The sequence below is a fragment of the Salvelinus sp. IW2-2015 genome, linkage group LG35, assembly GCF_002910315.2.
Source record: "Salvelinus sp. IW2-2015 linkage group LG35, ASM291031v2, whole genome shotgun sequence".
NCBI lineage: Eukaryota > Metazoa > Chordata > Actinopteri > Salmoniformes > Salmonidae > Salvelinus > Salvelinus sp. IW2-2015.
The window spans coordinates 9096240-9114391 of record NC_036874.1 but is presented as its reverse complement, the minus strand read 5'-3'; the positions used below and the strand labels follow the sequence as shown (position 1 = coordinate 9114391).

The 18152-nt window shown below is 41.2% G+C and overlaps 1 protein-coding gene across 1 annotated transcript in view; it reads left to right on the top strand.

The window, feature by feature from the left end:
• Positions 1-17549, top strand: part of LOC111958918 (raftlin) — a 53108-nt gene extending 35559 nt beyond the window's left edge. Inside the window, 3 exon segments of the mRNA XM_023980268.2 lie at positions 8733-8836; positions 12721-12796; positions 13518-17549. Of these exon segments, the coding sequence (XP_023836036.2) occupies positions 8733-8836; positions 12721-12796; positions 13518-14246 (909 nt within the window). The 3' untranslated portion in view covers positions 14247-17549.
• Positions 17550-18152: the final 603 nt, after the last annotated feature.

Sequence of the window (18152 nt, the reverse complement as noted above, 5' to 3'; positions counted from 1 at the left end):
GTGCTGGCCAGGACTTATCAAGAGCAATTTTGCTCGACTAATCTCTCCTAAAGTTAGCTTGATAACACTATTTTACAAAGGATGATCAGACTTCATACCCGGCACATTCATTATGATAACTGCTTAAAATGTATATGCAAATTATCCTCACCGCTCATTGTCGTTTCGGTGCCAGAATAATTACTTTAAAATTATGCAGAATATTGATTGGGATATTTTTCCCCAGCGCTCTCGTTCCCATCTTGCTGAAAGACTGACAGGTGGTTGGTTTATGAGCAGGAAAACAGGAAAACAGGCTGGTTCACTGAGAATTCAATCAATATTGTTGTGTTGAAGCAGGAAGTGCAGCTTTTCTCAGAGATGTTGTTCTCGRATGGCACAGAACATGTCAAACTTCTGTTTTAATTGATAGCAAGCTTCTAAAACGAATCTGACTTTTAACATAAATGAGGAGTTATTACAGTATTTTTTTGCYCAGTTTTCACAATCACGTTGGTAGAATGTGGTATGATTGGTACAGTGTAGATATGTGGAGCTGTTTGTGGCCAAACGGTTTGTGGTTTGTAATCTAGAAAGTCAGACCTTCCTCAATGTCACTAATGTCACATTTTTGTGGGAGAATGGGTCATTTCGACAGCAATTTATTTGTTACTTTACATTCACATTAGTCAATATGTATTCACCATATAAGAATGTATACGTTAGACCATTTAATCAAGAAAAGTCAGGCTAAATAATAACTGTACAGATGCTCAGAATTCTGCGGTCTAATGGATGGACATTCTACTTTAGCCCATCAGAAACATTCTTCACATTTTCTTCAACAAATGACTATGCTCTGATGAAGGTCGACTGACAAAGCTCGGCTACAATGAAAGAAATTTGCATCTGACTGGAAGTGTGCAAAGACTTTTTTTCCAATTTCTACAATAAATGACTAAATTAACTGAATAAGACATACAGTAGATGTGCATGGAGCCCACCAAATGAATAACTAGACATKATTTCRTACACAATGAAACTAAAATTAGGACTGTCTCTCGTATCAAAAGGAAAATCAATAGGAAAGTTCAGCCTTGGATATAATGRAATGCCTACCTTATCACTGAGCTCTTACAGCTGCAACAAGAAGTTTCTCCTTGAGACCTATAAGAGATGTTCTTTATAGATTTTGCAACCTTGTTATTAGTTCCTATTCATGGAAGGGAATGAAATGCTTAGTATACCGGCATGTTAGTGTATTTCTAGCACTCTCATAGTTTCTAGATAAATTATTTAACAAATAACATGCGCGACAACTGGAAACAACAGGAAGTGGATGTGTGTGAATATCATTTATGATAGCACTACTGCTAATATTTAATGTCTAACTGTGTCCTTTGAGGATTTGGAATGCATGTGGTGCAATGTGGTCAACATTTGGGCTATACTGTACATTACTTGAAGTTTTATGAGGTGTTATACTTAAGTGATAATGCCAGAGAAGCTGGTGTTTGGAGGATATATTGGCACGTATGTTGTTAGGCGCGAGACAAAGTCGTGCCAATATATCCTCCAAACACCGACTTCGAGGGCGTTATCACTTTTATGCAACGGGTTACCAACACATTCAAATAATGATTTACATAATTGTATTAAACATGTTATTTCGTAGATTTTTTTTTATACCATTTCATCCTTCCACAAGATATAGTCCCGACACAAATCTAGGGTTGCTACCCAAGCCGGCTGGTCATTCGTTCGGTTGCCAGAGACGCGACCCAGTCGCTCAGTCTTTTTGTTTTGTATGTATGGATGCGACCCAGTTGTTTGTTCTAAACGTTCCATTGAAATACTGACTTGCAACGTTCTTATCCCTTGCTTGTTAGCTAGCTAACTACGGCTAACTTACAGTCATGTCAAATAGTGCAGCCAAAGTAGCTGCATTTTCACTTGTTTAAGCTGTTTTCTAGTTACATTTATTTGTATACATCCATAAGAATGAGCTAATAAGGCGTGATCAGTACACTATTGTTCAGAGGAGCTAGCCAACAACACAGCTAACACAATCACTTCAAACATGAAGCTGGAAAGACTGCAAACAAGCTGCACTTTATTTATTTTGACCTGTTTTCTATTGACATTTCTTTGTATATATCCATAAATATGATGCTGATTCGTGATTGACTGAGAGAATCTGCATGTCTGTCTCATTCCGACAAGTTCTTTACAATGCAACAGCTGGAGATCAAACTTGAACGTTGAAACAACGTTGCGAATGTCGGAGAGACAAACAGGAAGTTTATACAAATATCCGCTGTTGAAAACTAAATGTTAGTCTAAAAGAAATGTGAGATAATGTCTAGATGCTTTTTTATAGTGGAGATCAAGTTTATATATTGCCTGGCTGGGCTGATGAGACAGTGGATTTCCCAGTCAGATGGAACGGAGTAAATAGGCATTTTAACATCATAGATTTAGCCGGTGGTAACTTGTGAAGTAGACACCGTCTGGAATGCAGTTTTAACCAATCAGCATTCAGGTTTAGACTCACCTGTTGTATAATGTGTCATAAACACATTCTTGGCAACTTCATATAGCATAGATGCGGTAGAGGTCAATGGAACTCAGACCGTGGGGGATAGAATGGCGCCGGATTGGTGCACCTTCAATAAATCTAACAAAGTGGATATTCGTCAAATCCGTCGTGATTGTAACAGGACCACAATGTGGTTACTAAAGTCCGATTTGGATATATTTGGCTGCATAACATTTAGAAGTTATTCCTTTTCAGGTTTAGAATAAGTGACTGCTTAATGCTAACTCCTGTTCGTATAAGCTGGTATAATAGCTACAGTACCATACAGAAATAGGTGGTGGCAGTCCAAGTCGTTTTTAACTGGAATGCAGTTCATTGGTGATGACATGAACATGTGTTGGGGTTGACATCCATACAATCATTATACACCAATTTTTACGTCAACATGGTGTGAAATACACATATAAACAATAGCCTAAATGTATGCTAATTTTGCTGGTGGGAAATGAGGAGATTCGGAATCTTTCCACAACCGCATCTTTCCCCCACGCGTTTCCATGGCATTTCCATTGTTTTGGTCGAGTTCCTTTGACCTCTTCACTGCATCTATTCATAATATGGCTGTGTGTGAAACATATATAGGACTTAACATGATTAACTGTTTAACACTCAATAATGTTTTTCTAAATGCTCATTAAGATGCCTTACTACAAAAAAAAAGGTCATACTAAATGCCTTCATCTATTACATTGAACAACAAGGGCGTCATGTTTTCCCAGTGTTACCTCAGTTTCTCACAGGCTATATTACATTTAACCCAAAAGTGCATGGCCATTATCCGGAGAGGCGTTATACAATTAACTCTACCAGTAACAATACTGTGTGCTTGAGGCACCAGTTAACAGCATTGACATTGTTGTAATTCGTTCCTAGCAATTGTATAGATGCCTGAGCTTTGAAGAGCACTACTTCAGAAACCAAATTATGTCAAAAAAGGATTAAAGACCAACAACATAGCGTAAAGATGCCAATAAAGGAGAGTGAATGGAGAGTGCATTTCAGACAGAGGACACTGTGTGGCTGTGTACGTGGGTGGGTGTTGAAAAATGGGTTGTAGAGAATCAAAGGACCATGAATGTAACAAGAAATCTTAGGTGCTGGCTTAAGGCTACAGAATGTCCGGTCAGAAGGATGAGGCGGATGTCCAGGTTAGGGGGAGTTTAATGGAAGGAGATGTGTGTGTGAATGTGTGTTATCTGAACTCATGGTTCAGATAACTGAGAATCATGTTCAGTGAGAACTGACATTAACTATGTGGTTCTGAAAGGAAAGCGGGGAGAAAGAAAACTTAGCCTATAGCACTGCTATAATATGAACAATGTGGCTGTATAAGCTAGCACAGGTAAGTATATAACAGCGAAGGCTTAGTCACATGGCAATAGACTAAACAACCTATTGGACTTGTACACATGAAACTCAGGCAAATTTGCTCAAATAAACATTACAGTAATGTTGAAATGTATACATAATATAAATACAATTAGCATGAGTGATATATTTAGAATAGAAGATAGCATTGCTCATTTATGGTGCAACAAGCCACTAATCGCTAAACAGTCATGCTAAAATGCTCATGCATTCCAATGCAAAATGCTAACGGGAGTGCTAGTGGGAGTGCGAGCTAGCTAACAAGCTCAACACATGGTAATTGTTCACAATAAACCACAAAACTTAGAACCACATAACATGACACAGATCTCAAGGCACTTACGTTTAGATGCACGCACAACTAAACATCAGACATACAGAGATTCATTCCGCAGGGGGGAAAACTATAGAAGTGCTCATCAGGTTGGGAAAAGCACATTTCTGACGACACAGCGTGCTTGGGTCATAGACCAACTGAAACTGAAGTCCCGGAAATTAAGGCTGCTGATAGGCTGAACGAGATGTGGTTATAAGTATTTGGCGTGACCTTGACCAATAAGACACTAACAAAAGTGGGGGTCCTATGAATAGGAGACTTGAATAGGAGACTAAGCTGCCCGACTATAGCTAACCATAAAGGATGCCTAGAATCAGCTGACTGATGCAGGTGTCATCAGTCAGAGGGCCTCTCATGTTAACTTGTAGTCTAGACTCTAGTTCTCCCAACATTTATCTGTCATGGTGCTAAGTTTGACTTAATTGATGTAATGAGCTGAAATATGCCATCAATCCTATTGGTGCTGCCCGATTTGAGCAGCCAATTAGCATGCAGTGGGTGTTGCAAAATGTTGAATAGCCAAAATTGACAAAATTATATATCGCTGTCGGATGAATACCTCGTACCTATAATTCTGCACTTTTTTATTTTACATGTATTGGAAAGCAGTAACTCCCCTCAATTAATTCTGAACATGTCATGACTCTAGGACCAAGAACATGTATTCAAAATTGCTTCTGAAGTTTCATAATGTTATGTTCATTAATGAGGAAATATGGCAGTTTTTTTCCATTTCCTGAAAAGTTTCTGTTTTGGAGACGAGGTTTTCATCCATCAGCACCAATTTTTATTTTTTTATTTCACCTTTATTTAACCAGGTAGGCCAGTTGAGAACAAGTTCTCATTTACAACTGCGACCTGGCCAAGATAAAGCATAGCAGTGCGACAAAAAACAACAAGACAGAGTTACACATAAACAAATGTACAGTCAATAACACAAAAGAAAAATAGGAAGATCAATGTACAGTAGGGAGGTAGGCAATAAATAGGCCATAGAGGCAAAAATAATTACAATTTAGCATTGATACTGGAGTGCAGATGTTGTGCAAGTAGAGATACCCTCTTGCTCTTTTGCACCCCAGTAAGTAATAATATGGGGATGAGGTGTGCTATTTACAGATTGGCTGTGTACAGGTAAAGTGATCGTTAAGCTGCTCTGACAGCTGATGCTTAAAGTTAGAGAGGGAGATATAAGACTCCAGCTTCAGAGATTTTTGCAATTCGTTCCAGTCATTGGCAGCAGAGAACTGGAAGGACAGGCGGCCAAAGGAAGTGTTGGCTTTGGGGATAACCAGTGCAATATACCTGCTGGAGCGTGTGTTACGGGTGGGTGTTGCTATGGTGACCAGTGAGCTGAGATAAGGCAGGGCTTTACCTAGAAAAGACTTATAGATGACCTGGAGCCAGTGGGTTTGGCGACGGATATGTAGTGAGGGCCAGCCAACGAGAGCATACAGGTCGCAGTGGTGGGTAGTATATGGGGCTTTGGTGATAAAACAGATGGCACTGTGATAGACTACATCCAGTTTGCTGAGTAGAGTGTTGGGGGCTATTTTGTAAAAGACATCGCCAATGTCAAGGATCGGTAGGATAGTCAGTTTTACGAGGTTATGTTTGGCGGCAGGAGTGAAGGAGGCTTTGTTTCGAAATAGGAAGCCGATTCTAGATTTAATTTTGGATTGGAGATGCTTATTGTGAGTCTGGAAGGAGAGTTTACAGTCTAACCAGACACCTTGGTATTTGTAGTTGTCCACATATTCTCGGTCAGAACCGTCCAGAGTAGTGATGCTAGTTGGGCGGGAGGATACGGGCAGCAATCGGTTGAAGAGCATGTACTTAGTTTTACTAGCATTTAAAAGCAGTTGGAGGCCACGGAAGGAGTGTTGTATGGCATTGAAGCTCGTCTGGAGGTTAGTTAACACAGTGTCCAAAGAAGGGCCAGAAGTATACAGAATGGTGTCGTCTGCGTAGAGGTGTACCAGAGAATCACCAGCAGCAAGAGCGACATCATTGATGTATACAGAGAAAAGAGTCGGCCCGAGAATTTAACCCTGTGGCACCCCCATAGAGACTGCCAGAGGTCCGGACAACAGGCCCTCCGATTTGACACCAATGGGTCTTGGGGAAATTAGTAAGAACCTACATGATCTTTAAAAAGTTATCTAAGCATAGATATAGCTTGTTATTTGGCTATTTATTTTAACACATACCGGTCAAAAGTAAACCAAGGCATGTCGATAGTCATGTAGCAGCCGGTGCGGCATGAGTCCACTCCTATGGTCAGAATAGTTTGATGAGGGATGTGAAAATTATGCTGATGGCTTGTGGATGAGGAAGTTCCCAGAGAATTTTGCTCACCGAAATATGTGACTAATACGTTCGCTTGGTTGACATCTAGGCTAACTACAATGGTTAAATGTCAAAATGTTGACATATTCTATTGAGACTGTGTTGATTATTATTATTATTATACTGTATATGGTGTGATTAGTCTTCATTACAGCTTTTGGTTTTCGAAAATGTTCTCAATCTCTCAATGATTGACATGATTGACAGAGTAGGGACTTTTAAGCCTCGTTTCAGGATACCCTGTTCATTATCCATAAAAATATGAGATTGTGGTGGAGGAAGTGCAGCCCGGTCCAAAGACAAAGTGATAGCTAGAAGGCTAGAGGAGGAGCCTAGATCATTTCCCTGGGCTGATAGACCAGACTATGGCCTGTAAAAACATTAAGGTAGAATTAGACTTATTGCAAAAAGGGATCTGTCATGTCTTCTCAAATAGAAACGGTGGAGAATTACCTCAAAACAATAGAGCTCTGTTTTCTTTCATCCAACTCTTAGTGAACTTTGATCACAAGAGTTGAACTCAACCCCACCCTGCTAGATTTACTCTATAACACTGTTCTGTTTTTAAATATTAGCCTCTACCTCACCGTTCTCCACTCTTGATAATGTAGCCTTTTACCACCCTAGCTTGCACCCCACCCTATGGCTCTATTTTTATATATAGATTGTATTTAACACACAAATCAGAACACAGAGTTACTGCTAAGGCGCCGGGTTCCATTTCTCATGTGCTGATGCAGCAAGGTGACCATGGTGAGATCAGGGGGAGGGAATCTTCCAGAAAAATGATTCACTCTGTCGAGTCTCAGTTACGCTTAGGAATGAAGAGGGCCATTAAACAAAACTTATTTCCCAATTTACTTTGCTTTTATGGCTTTGAGAAAGTGACCATTTCTGGCAGAGGTTCCAACACAAACCCTAAAACACAGTTCTCACAGCTCTGGATTTTCTGAGGGATGCTGGGACGGCAAATGCCAATGTAAATAACAGTTTCAACAGAGCCCTCTCTACCCTACTGCAGTGTTTCTCGAACAATGGGTCCTGGCCAATTCTCACTGGCTTGTGGCTTAAGACTTGTTTCTGGTTCTAGTTYTTTTGTCTATCTGTTGGATTGGGACCCACTGCCCTCAGCCTGTACTGTAGATGCCCGTATAGCACTACAATGTGTGCATGCATATGTTGTATGCGTGTCTTTTCATATCTGACACGTGCTGTGGTTTGTCAGTGAGGGCAGATGCAGAAGAGATGGAAAACCACACAAAATCACATGTGTGAGCAGAAGCGTTAGCGCACGTGTGCGTGTGATGAGCGTGTGTCTTTAACCCAAATCCCAAGTGCACTACACTGTCATACCAGCAATCAATCTAACAGAAATGCATGTATTTTGGTATGCATCATACATAGTTCATCATCGGTTGTCAAGAGCTTGGGAAATCGTGGCTCTTTTGATGGGGTTTTAATGGTTTATGTTTTTATGCATGCATACATTTATGCATGTGTGTGTGTGTGTGCGTGCACGCGTGTGTGTGTGTGTGTGTGTGTGCGCGCGTGTGTGTGTTTTCGTACGATGTGACGAATATGGAATTTTGGGTAACGATTACTTGTCACGCAAATGGACACGGTTAGTGTCATAATTGTCATTTTTGTTCAAATGTTTTGAGCATCATAATACATCTCTGAATTATAGCTACGACAAACATAATGAATACAACCCAGCTTTAGTAGCACCCCTCTCTCAAAAACAAATAGTTTAGACCTCTTGGAACTTTTGGAAATGAAGCTTCTCCCAACGGTGCCGTTCTGCTCGTAAAATGACTACCAACTTTACCCACTTCATGTAAAAATGAAAAACTGCTATTGGGTCATTTATATCTACTTGAGTATGAAGTTGAATCCCCCCTTCTCTTAAAAGTATTATGTATTAAGACTATTATGATCATTATTTTTGAAGTTCACAGTTATTGTCCATAATTGTCAGTTATATGATTATACTATAATTGTACCAGCCCTACTCGTACGGGTGCTTGTGTGTACGTGTATGCAAACACTATGTGTATAGTAGTAGTATGTAATATTCATGTGTTTGTATTCTCTGTTTAGGGCTTGCAGGTGAAGACAGACTATGTTCCCCTGCTCCAGTCTCTTGCCATGTACGGTTGGAGACTCACGTGTGTGCTGCCTACACCCATCATCAAGACCAACAGGTTACTACTTTCACTTTCCAAAACACACTCTCACTAATATTGAGTTAGGGCCTGAATGACCACCTCCTGGTTACCTAACTCTGGTATTGATTGTTCAACCTGATTAACCCTCTGGAGATGAAACTGCCTTCTCTTTGATTTCAAAGAGCACCCATCTCATTTAGACAAAGCGATGGTCAGCCCATATCACTGGTCAATTAACAGCTCAACTTAAATGGATTGCGAAATCAGTCGGAAGAACTCAACAGGTTGTTCAACGAAAATACTAACTGGCCCCCCAATTGGCGGGTTCATACGTAACAGCGCGTGGTGCGAGACAGTTTAAACCCACAAATGAGTGTAACTGGAAAATCCCTTCAGAGAAATGTAACGGTTCTCCTGCTCAGCCTCTGCTGACTCATTCATCTTATATGAGGACTAAGCACGCACACATTCGCTAACAGTCAACAGCTCAGTCATCTATCAGCAGCCACAACATGTCTTCAAAAATACTTGTCTCGCACCTGAAACCCCACTTTACACAGTCACAAGCACTCATCATTAACACAAGGCAGAACACGTCCAATCCAATATATACCCATTGAATTGATTCTTTAAGAATAAAACGTTTAAATAAATGTCTTGTGAGCTTAGTTCAACTGTCGTACCACATCAGAACCCAAAATATAAGCTTGTTTTACTCCAATGTTTGTAAACAAAGTAAATGTAAACAAACACTGCATAGCCTAAAAACATGTTTAAACTATCATTTTAATATCATGGATGGTCAGTCCTTGCATCCATAGAATTTGAGTGGTAACATTTCTCCAGCCCCATCCCCCCGCTTTTTACTGAAACAGTGCTGGGGAGAACGCTTTGTTATTGTTTCAACTACTGATTGCCGCTATTAGTCAGTGTCATGAAATGTGTTGTGTCATGCTTATGAAGACTCCAAGTATATGCTTAGAGTTCAACACGGTTACAGTTATAGGTTTACCATGCGTACCCTTGTCTCTGGGGGTCGTGTTTGTGACCGTTCCAGAGCATAGCTGATTAATTACCTCTCTATTTTCATCCCTTGTTTTTTCATCACTCTTTATTTTTATCCCTCTCTCTCAAAATGCAACAACACAACAGCGCAACATGGCTAATTAATCAGAGGGCCGGCCTAGATACAGCAACGCTCATTTCTCTCCATCTCTGAAGCACTCGTCTCTTTGTGCACAGCAACGATAGCTGTTGACCCATTTCAGATTAGCTTAGTCATTACACTTGTATTATGTTGACTCTTCCATTTTCACAACTATATTAAGCTAATGCACATTGGGATACTGTCTGAGGATGAGCAAAGTGCACTTCCTCTGAAGCAGTCCACACGGAGTCTGTTATGCAAAGACCTACTTACACACTAGTTAGCATCTAAAGTGAACATCCACCGGGACTCAAGGCTTCTTTAATCAACGTAACATGAATGTGAAGGTGCACGTGTAATTACAGTATATTTCTGCCACATGGAACATGTGCTTTATAATACCATTATAAGAAATACTTAACATTACCACAGGTAACCACTAAACATGATACACCATGTTCCCTACCACTGTACCAAAGAAAGTCTTGTTGCTGGTATATGAAGTTTATATTCCAGTACTGCAGACACAGACAGCTATGAGAGGACTGTATCAGCAAGACACAGACAGCTATGAGAGGACTGTAGCAGCAAGACCCAGACAGCTATGAGAGGACTGTATCAGCAAGACACAGACAGCTATGAGAGGACTGTAGCAGCAAGACCCAGACAGCTATGAGAGGACTGCGAGCAGCAAGACACAGATAGCTATGAGAGGACTGTAGCAGCAAGACCAGACAGCTATGAGAGGACTGTATCAGCACAAGACACAAGACAGCTATGAGGGGACTTGTAGCAGCAAGAACCCAGACAGCTATGAGAGGACTGTAGCAGCAAGACCCAGACAGCTATGAGAGGACTGTAGCAGCAAGACAACAGACAGCTATGAGAGGACTGTAGCAGCAAGACCCAGACAGCTATGAGAGGACTGTAGCAGCAAGACACAGACAGCTATGAGAGGACTGTATGCAGCAAGAAACCAGACAAGCTATGAGAGGACTGGATCAGCAAGACACAGACAGCTATGAGAGGACTGTATCAGCAAGACACAGACAGCTATGAGAGGACTGTAGCAGCAAGACACAGACAGCTATGAGAGACTGTAGCAGCAAGACACAGACAGCTATGAGAGGACTGTAGCAGCAAGGACACAGACAGCTATGAGAGGACTGTAGCAGCAAGACCCAGACAGCTATGAGAGGACTGTAGCAGCAAGACACAGACAGCTATGAGAGGACTGTAGCAGCAAGACCCAGACAGCTATGAGAGGACTGTAGCAGCAAGACACAGACAGCTATGAGAGGACTGTTAGCAGCAAGACACAGACACTATGAGAGGACTGTAGCAGCAAGACCCAGACAGCTATGAGAGGACTGTAGCAGCAAGACACAGACAGCTATGAGAGGACTGTAGCAGCAAGGGGCCTGTAATTTTCAAACGGATCTGCTCCGTTCTACTTTAACGGGCTTGGGCTTTTTCTGAGGACTCAGGTTGGCTTTTCCGCTTTCATTCAGCAGGAAGCTGTCCGGCAATCTGACAGCATGGAAAATAGGTTATTGGAAATGCAGGGTAAGGAGGGAGGGATGGGAAATGGGGGTGGTTTAGATAGTAAGCCTCTACAGGAGATCTGGAAGCCCATTTGATGTTGTGGGGAAGATTTGCAGCCAGCGCCATACCGTTGTCACCCTATCATACATTTCCGTTGTTCTTCATATGCCAAGTTAAGGATCCAGCTTAACTCAAAGCTGCTTCTTCCCCGTGTGTATAAGAGTACATATATTTTAACGGATGAGGGATTCCAAGAGAGGAAGTGACAGAGAGAGCGATCTGGAGAGGGAGATCAGGGGATATACAAAAGAGAGAAAGGGAAAGGATAGAGAAAGCCTATATGAAGCTCATACAAGAGGAAGAGGCAGAGAAGTAAAGTGAAGCAGACAGATAATTAGCAACAGCAGGCTAAAGTAGGAAACCGAGTCGATACGTGCGTGTCAAATGGAGAGATGAAGGAGAGAAGCAGAGTGAAGGTTAATGCGTGTGAGATGGAAGGACGAGAAACGAGCAGGAGAGACAGGAAGCCCGCTGATGACAGAACCTCCTCGGTGGATTAGTCCGTCTGTCATCTGTACTGTATGGATTATCCATGAATTAACACAGAATGTGACATGTGCCTGGACAGGGATTATTTTGGAGAAGTTTATGAGGACAAACATGTTTTGGGGAAGCCAGTAAACATGGTCTCGTTCTCTTGGTGTCTGAGCTCTCTCCTAAGCATAGAACAGATTCACGTGTACATACATCATTGCTCCAAATTCCTTTTTGGTTTCTCGTATTATCAAGAGAGGACAGAAAGGGAAGAAAGCAGAATGATCGAGGTTGACCACTGCTATGTAACTCACTTCTCACGGTGGTAGATGTCAGCTATTAGTATAGCATCAGGACTGACCATACTAGTCACACAAACCATTATAAGGTCTACTCTGGAGTGTGGAACTGGAGCATTATAATACAAACTGCATTTTCCATTCCTCTCTTCCTTGCTCTGAAATGACCCCAAGTATTTCTAAAAGAGCTTGTGGCAATGTGATTTGTGTGACATGGATTTCTTTATCAATGGTACAGGCATTGTCCTCTACAAGTAAAGTAACTATCAAGGAAATAGCTATGGTTTACAAAGTTATTTGTATTTCAGTTCTAATTATATTCTCTCTACCTCCCTCTATCCATATTCACCTCTGCCTTTTATCTCTCCATCTCCCTATCTCTCCCTCTACCCTAGTGATGGAAGTTTGGCCACCAAGCAGGTAGTTTTTCTGCAGAGACCTGTCCTTCCCCGCAAGAGGGGGGAATACAAGGTACGTGACCTCTCATTCCTCTCAGTGTTTGTCTTGGCACATGTGGGTTGGCTCGCAGCTTGTTCACTAGCCAGAGCAGCGCTGCAAGGCCAACATCACCCCTCACCACCCCGGCCCATATCACACTTGTTTTTATTTTCACATAGATAAATATGCACACTGCCGGTCAAATGTGAATTAACCCCTTTCTTCTTGAGATTTGAGCCATTCTGTGGTAACTACGGCAATGCATGTTGAGAAAGTACTTTCCATTTGACCCTAGATAGTACTGATATAACCTCTAGATTTGACCTTTGTCCTTTGTGGAATGAATCAAATGCTGATATTGCCTGTGACCTGAATTTAAACTCTGGTCACCAATGGCAATCAAACTGATGGGCAATAACCCTGGCAGAGACGAGCAGAGAACGATAATGCAGATGTTTGTGTGCAGGTAACATGCTGTTTACCTCAGTATACTGTAAGTCTCAGCTAAAAGAGGGTCAATGGAGGCAATCTCAGAAATATTACCAGCCATATTTTTTTGTTTGGTCTGTACCCCTGAAGGCACCAATCAATTCCCTTGAAATTACCATTTCATTCCCCACAATGAGAATCATTTTAATTGGTTCTTTCCTTGTTTGCTATTATGTCCATTTTCAACGGTCTGTCTGTCCGTCCGTAATATAGCCAATAGAACAGCAGTTTAGAAACGTTCTTACACAAACATCCTGTCTTTCAGAAACTGATATTCAAAAGCAAGTCTAACAAGAACTCTGTTAAAGATGCTTCAAAAAACAAGAAGAAGAAGAAAAACAAGCAATCGGCAGCAGAGAAAGATCTGGAAGATTCCAAGATTCTTGACGACGGGGAAAAGGTGGTCAAAGAGAGCAGGAACGTGAAGGAAAACAAGGCGAACGAAGAGGAGACGGTGAAAGAGACGGAGGTAGAGACTGTGTGTAAAGAGGCGGAGGCTCCCTGTGAAGTGGAGGAAGAGAAAAAGGTTGAGGCAGAAACTGAGGAAGGGGTAGAAAGCTGGGTAGAAACTGGGAAGGAGAGAGATGGAGCTGCAGGAAAAGATGACAAGAGTGACAAAGAGGGGAGAGTGGAGGAGGGAGAAGAAGCGGGGGCAGAGACTGAGCAGGAAAGACAGGGGGAGAGAGAAAATGAGGTGGCAGTTGATGATGAAACCGAAACTACCAAGGGTTCAGAGGTGGAGGTGGAGACCAAAGAACAAGGGGAGAAAGGGGGAGGAGCTGAAATGGAAGTGAAGGAGCATGGGGTTGAGACTAAGGAAGAGACAAATGGAGGGGAAGAGAATGGAGAAACGGAGAATGTTGCCATGCAACAAGACCCACCTGACCAGGAAGAACATGTAGTGCAGGAGGAGGTGCAAAAGGTAGTAAAGGATGAGGGACAGGTCAAATTGACCAATCAATGCCCTGAAGAGAGTCAAAGGTCGGATGTGTAAACCTCTTCAGACATCACACCTAAGGGTTCTCCTACCCATCATTCATGTACCTACCAAACATCATAACCTGAGATAGGGGCTCCACAAAGTCACCATTGAACAGCCTATATTGCAGCAACATCCTCCTACCATGTAATCACTCTATCCTCTGCAGCAGACATCTCTCCACAATGGACACATCTCTACCACAGATGGACAGGCAACAGTCTCTCTCACAGCCTCAGACTGATCCTATACCTACACATAATGAATGTACATAACTGAGAATGATGCGGAGGAGACTAATGTACGAGAGTCACTGGATATAATGGACAAATTGATGGGACCAATGGGGCTTGGGTCTGAAGAAACAGACTTTAACCAGGCAAACTCGCTTGTCCTTATTTGTACAGTACCATAGTGGTACAGTTACTGTATGTCACATGGGTTTAGATGAGGAGCACTGTGGGAAATGTAGTGGCTGTTGTTGCGACAGGCAATCCAATGCAAGGTGAATGGAACTTGATTTACTTTTAGCCTGTAATGTAAAGTACTACAGATGATGCTGATAATCACTCTGATTCTTATAGTAGGTATGARYCATTCGCCTTGCATTCCYWATGTGTCAWTATCCAAGCCAAGTKAAGMGTTTGATAATGGAGTAKATCTCCATTGAATGTGTGTGGATTGAGTGGAAGTGAAGTGTGATGAGAACCAAACTTGGAAATGTTGAGTCAACTTTGAGAGTTTACACACGTTTGATTTTAATAGCTTTTCCAATCAATGGTCATTAAAAAGTACTTGGCAAGGTTATGGGCTGGGCCATGACTGGATGTTCAAGATAGAAACGGAGCACAGAGGAAGTAGAAAAACAAAAATGATTGAGCAATTTGGAATAGCTGTGTTCGAATTGCCATTTTCCATTGACATTGGCTTTAATATTTCACCTCAAGCCTTTAAAGCCCCTCTTGACGGTGTCATTTCTGACAATACCAAAATCATAATGTAGTCTTTCAAGGTATCATGTTGCTTTCCATTTTAAAGTGGTGCTGCATCGATGCTGTGTGGAGAAATCATTAACCGGCTAATGGACTTTGTCAGCGGGGTGTCAGTCAAGTCATACATTTATAATGGGGGTCACTTACGTGGCTATTGACAGTGGAAAACCTCACCTCGAAAAATAACAAATAGCACTTCATTTGGATTGTGATTTTCATAGGGATTGATTTTTCTTGTGCTGTAGTTGCTAAGCAAAGTCTGTAGAAACCTGTATGTTTACAGATAAATATAGGCTTGTCGTCGTTTTCTAAATGTGGTATTTTTCTGAATAACCGACTGTTCTGAAATGTTCATCTCAGTGGCAGATGTATTGTATAGAATTCCAAACTGTGACCAGGATAGCCTTATTATGATACTGGGCCTAAATCGTCAAGTACAATTGTCAGAAGTTTGACAAATATCAAGGTGGTTTCAGTGTTATAGCCTGAGAGGGTTGCTACAATCAGTGTTTGAAGGTAATATGAAGGTAAGTTCAGTGTTCTCTGTTTTAGAATTGAACGGGAGGTAAGGAATTTGGCTTGTTTTGGCGTGTTGTTGATTTAAAGGGGAAGTTTCTGTGTTTGATTTGAAGTTAGGCTCAGTGTATTCTGTCGTGCTAACGCTAGCTGAAGTGTGCTTTCTAACGCTCTGGAGCTGGAGCTAGCTACCTCCTTAGGCAAATTGGGGATTTGTAGCTATGGGGTCATCATTGCCAACTTTTTCCACCATATGGTCCATGCTGTGGGCGTGAGGTCATTACTAATGGCCAAGTGGTCAGGGGTCATGTTTGAACCATGTTTGATGGATTTTCCACAGCTGCTACTTGTTCGAGTACAAAGGAGTTTGCCCACATGTCAAATAGCAGATTTMATATGAAGTCAGGATATTTTTTATTTTGTGATATTATCTGTGGTATTGTTTTTTCCAGCAACACTTCGCGTTAGGCTATTATGAGCTTTAATAAGCACTTGTTTTATTCAACACATTTTATTTAGCTTTGCGGGTTACCGCTAGAGAGAGAATAGAAATGACTTGTCAGTTTTAATATTTGTGAGACTAGGACAAATATGAATAAGAAATGGCATTCTAAAACACCCCTCTGTGAAAAGTGAAGAGATTACCTGGAAACTGAGACATATTTCCCCATTGGGTTCTTATCAAGTCATTTTTTCTCTTTAGATTTAAACTAATCACTTTCTGCCCGGATATAAGATCATGTAGGATTGTCATATTTCCTTATTCATACATTGTTTATTATGTGTTCATCAGTTCTGTTGTTCATACCAATTTGAGTCTTTTTTTTAATATATATCTGTGATCCTTGTTCCTTTGTATATTATTTTACACTGAGACAATACTGCCTCTTCAAGTACAATGTACATCAAGTTATGGTAGGAAAGTGTGGAAAAATACAGCCAGGAACTATCAGGTGATCTCATGCTTTACATCATTGTATTTTAACACCTACAGCATTCCGGTAGGACACCATTAACATGGACAACTGTAACCTCCACAGAGTTGGGTCAAATGACACCAGGTCCTGCATCCGTTTGTATTACCTGGGGGTCGTGAACTCCATGCCCTCATCTCTTGTGATAAGAGATGATTAGTGATTTGTACATTTGCTCAGCTTTGACATAAGTAGACTCTGGGGAGAGTGGTAGACTACATTTTTCCTGATACTGAAAAGCAAGGATATGGAGAGAAAAGTGAAGCAGGATCTGTCACTTCATCTGTTAAATTATGCTGAATGTTGTTTACTTGCCCTTCCGTGACGAGGGAGACCTGTGACTAACATAGACCAACCTCAGCCTTGTCGAGAACAAAAGCCTCCAACCCACTCGTGAAAAAAAAGGTAATCTACTATTTCCTGTCTTTATGTAACCATAATTGTCTAAAGCTCAGCAGTCAGTGGCAGTGCAATTGTTCTTGATAATGCTGTGCAAATTGTGTGTTCCAGGGTTCATTTCCTGTGTGCAATGATGTGAAATGGACAGATTAGAAATGACAGAAACATGATACAGTAGGATGGCAATCTCTTTATGTTGTCACTTTAGCTTGCTCGTGGCCTCTGGAATTGTATTGTTAGGTTTCATCTCCGATGTTACTGTTAATCATCTGCGCTGCCATTTTGAATGTTGAGTGTCTTTGATCATCGGCTACCGTCACGCACTGCAGTGTTTGTAAAAACAAAGGTATTCTTTGTATTCACTTTTCATGGAAATGTCCACATCCCTACTGTTCATGACTGTACAATTTGTATATTATAAAAGTATTTATATTTAATGTGGACCTGTGGTGTTTTATGTTTCAAGGTGAATTTTGAAAACCAATGCATTTTGGCATGTTTGGGGTCATTCCTAAACTCAAATCATTACCCAACACTACACATTTCACTCATCAGTGGTCTTTCAATTTTGAAGTATCTTGTAAAGCTTTATGTGCAACCTTCAATGTCTTAGATTCCGTAAACACTAAAATGCACCATTAGACATTAGAATCACATGGGTGGTTAAACATGACATTGGCCAGTGAGAAAAACAAGCTGAGACATGTTTTGTTCAGGTTCAGCTCTAAGGGCTCGATTTAGACTCAGAAAATCTATACCTTTTTTTATTTATTAAGCACTTCTCAGTAGTTGGTATTCATACTTCCCGTATGCAGGTGTGTAACAGGCTTTGCAGGTGTGGCTACCTTGCATGCACTGAATAAATGTAATTCAACTGCTGAAAACCCTCCCACTTGCTGGCCAACAGATTTTCTCGTGGAGTTTTCATTCAAAAGGGTTTTCAGTACATTTATCTAAAACCCGTTAAATATGGTGTACCTTTTAATTCGAATTTTCTCGACAGACGCTGAGTGTGCAAAACATTGGGAACACCTTCCTAA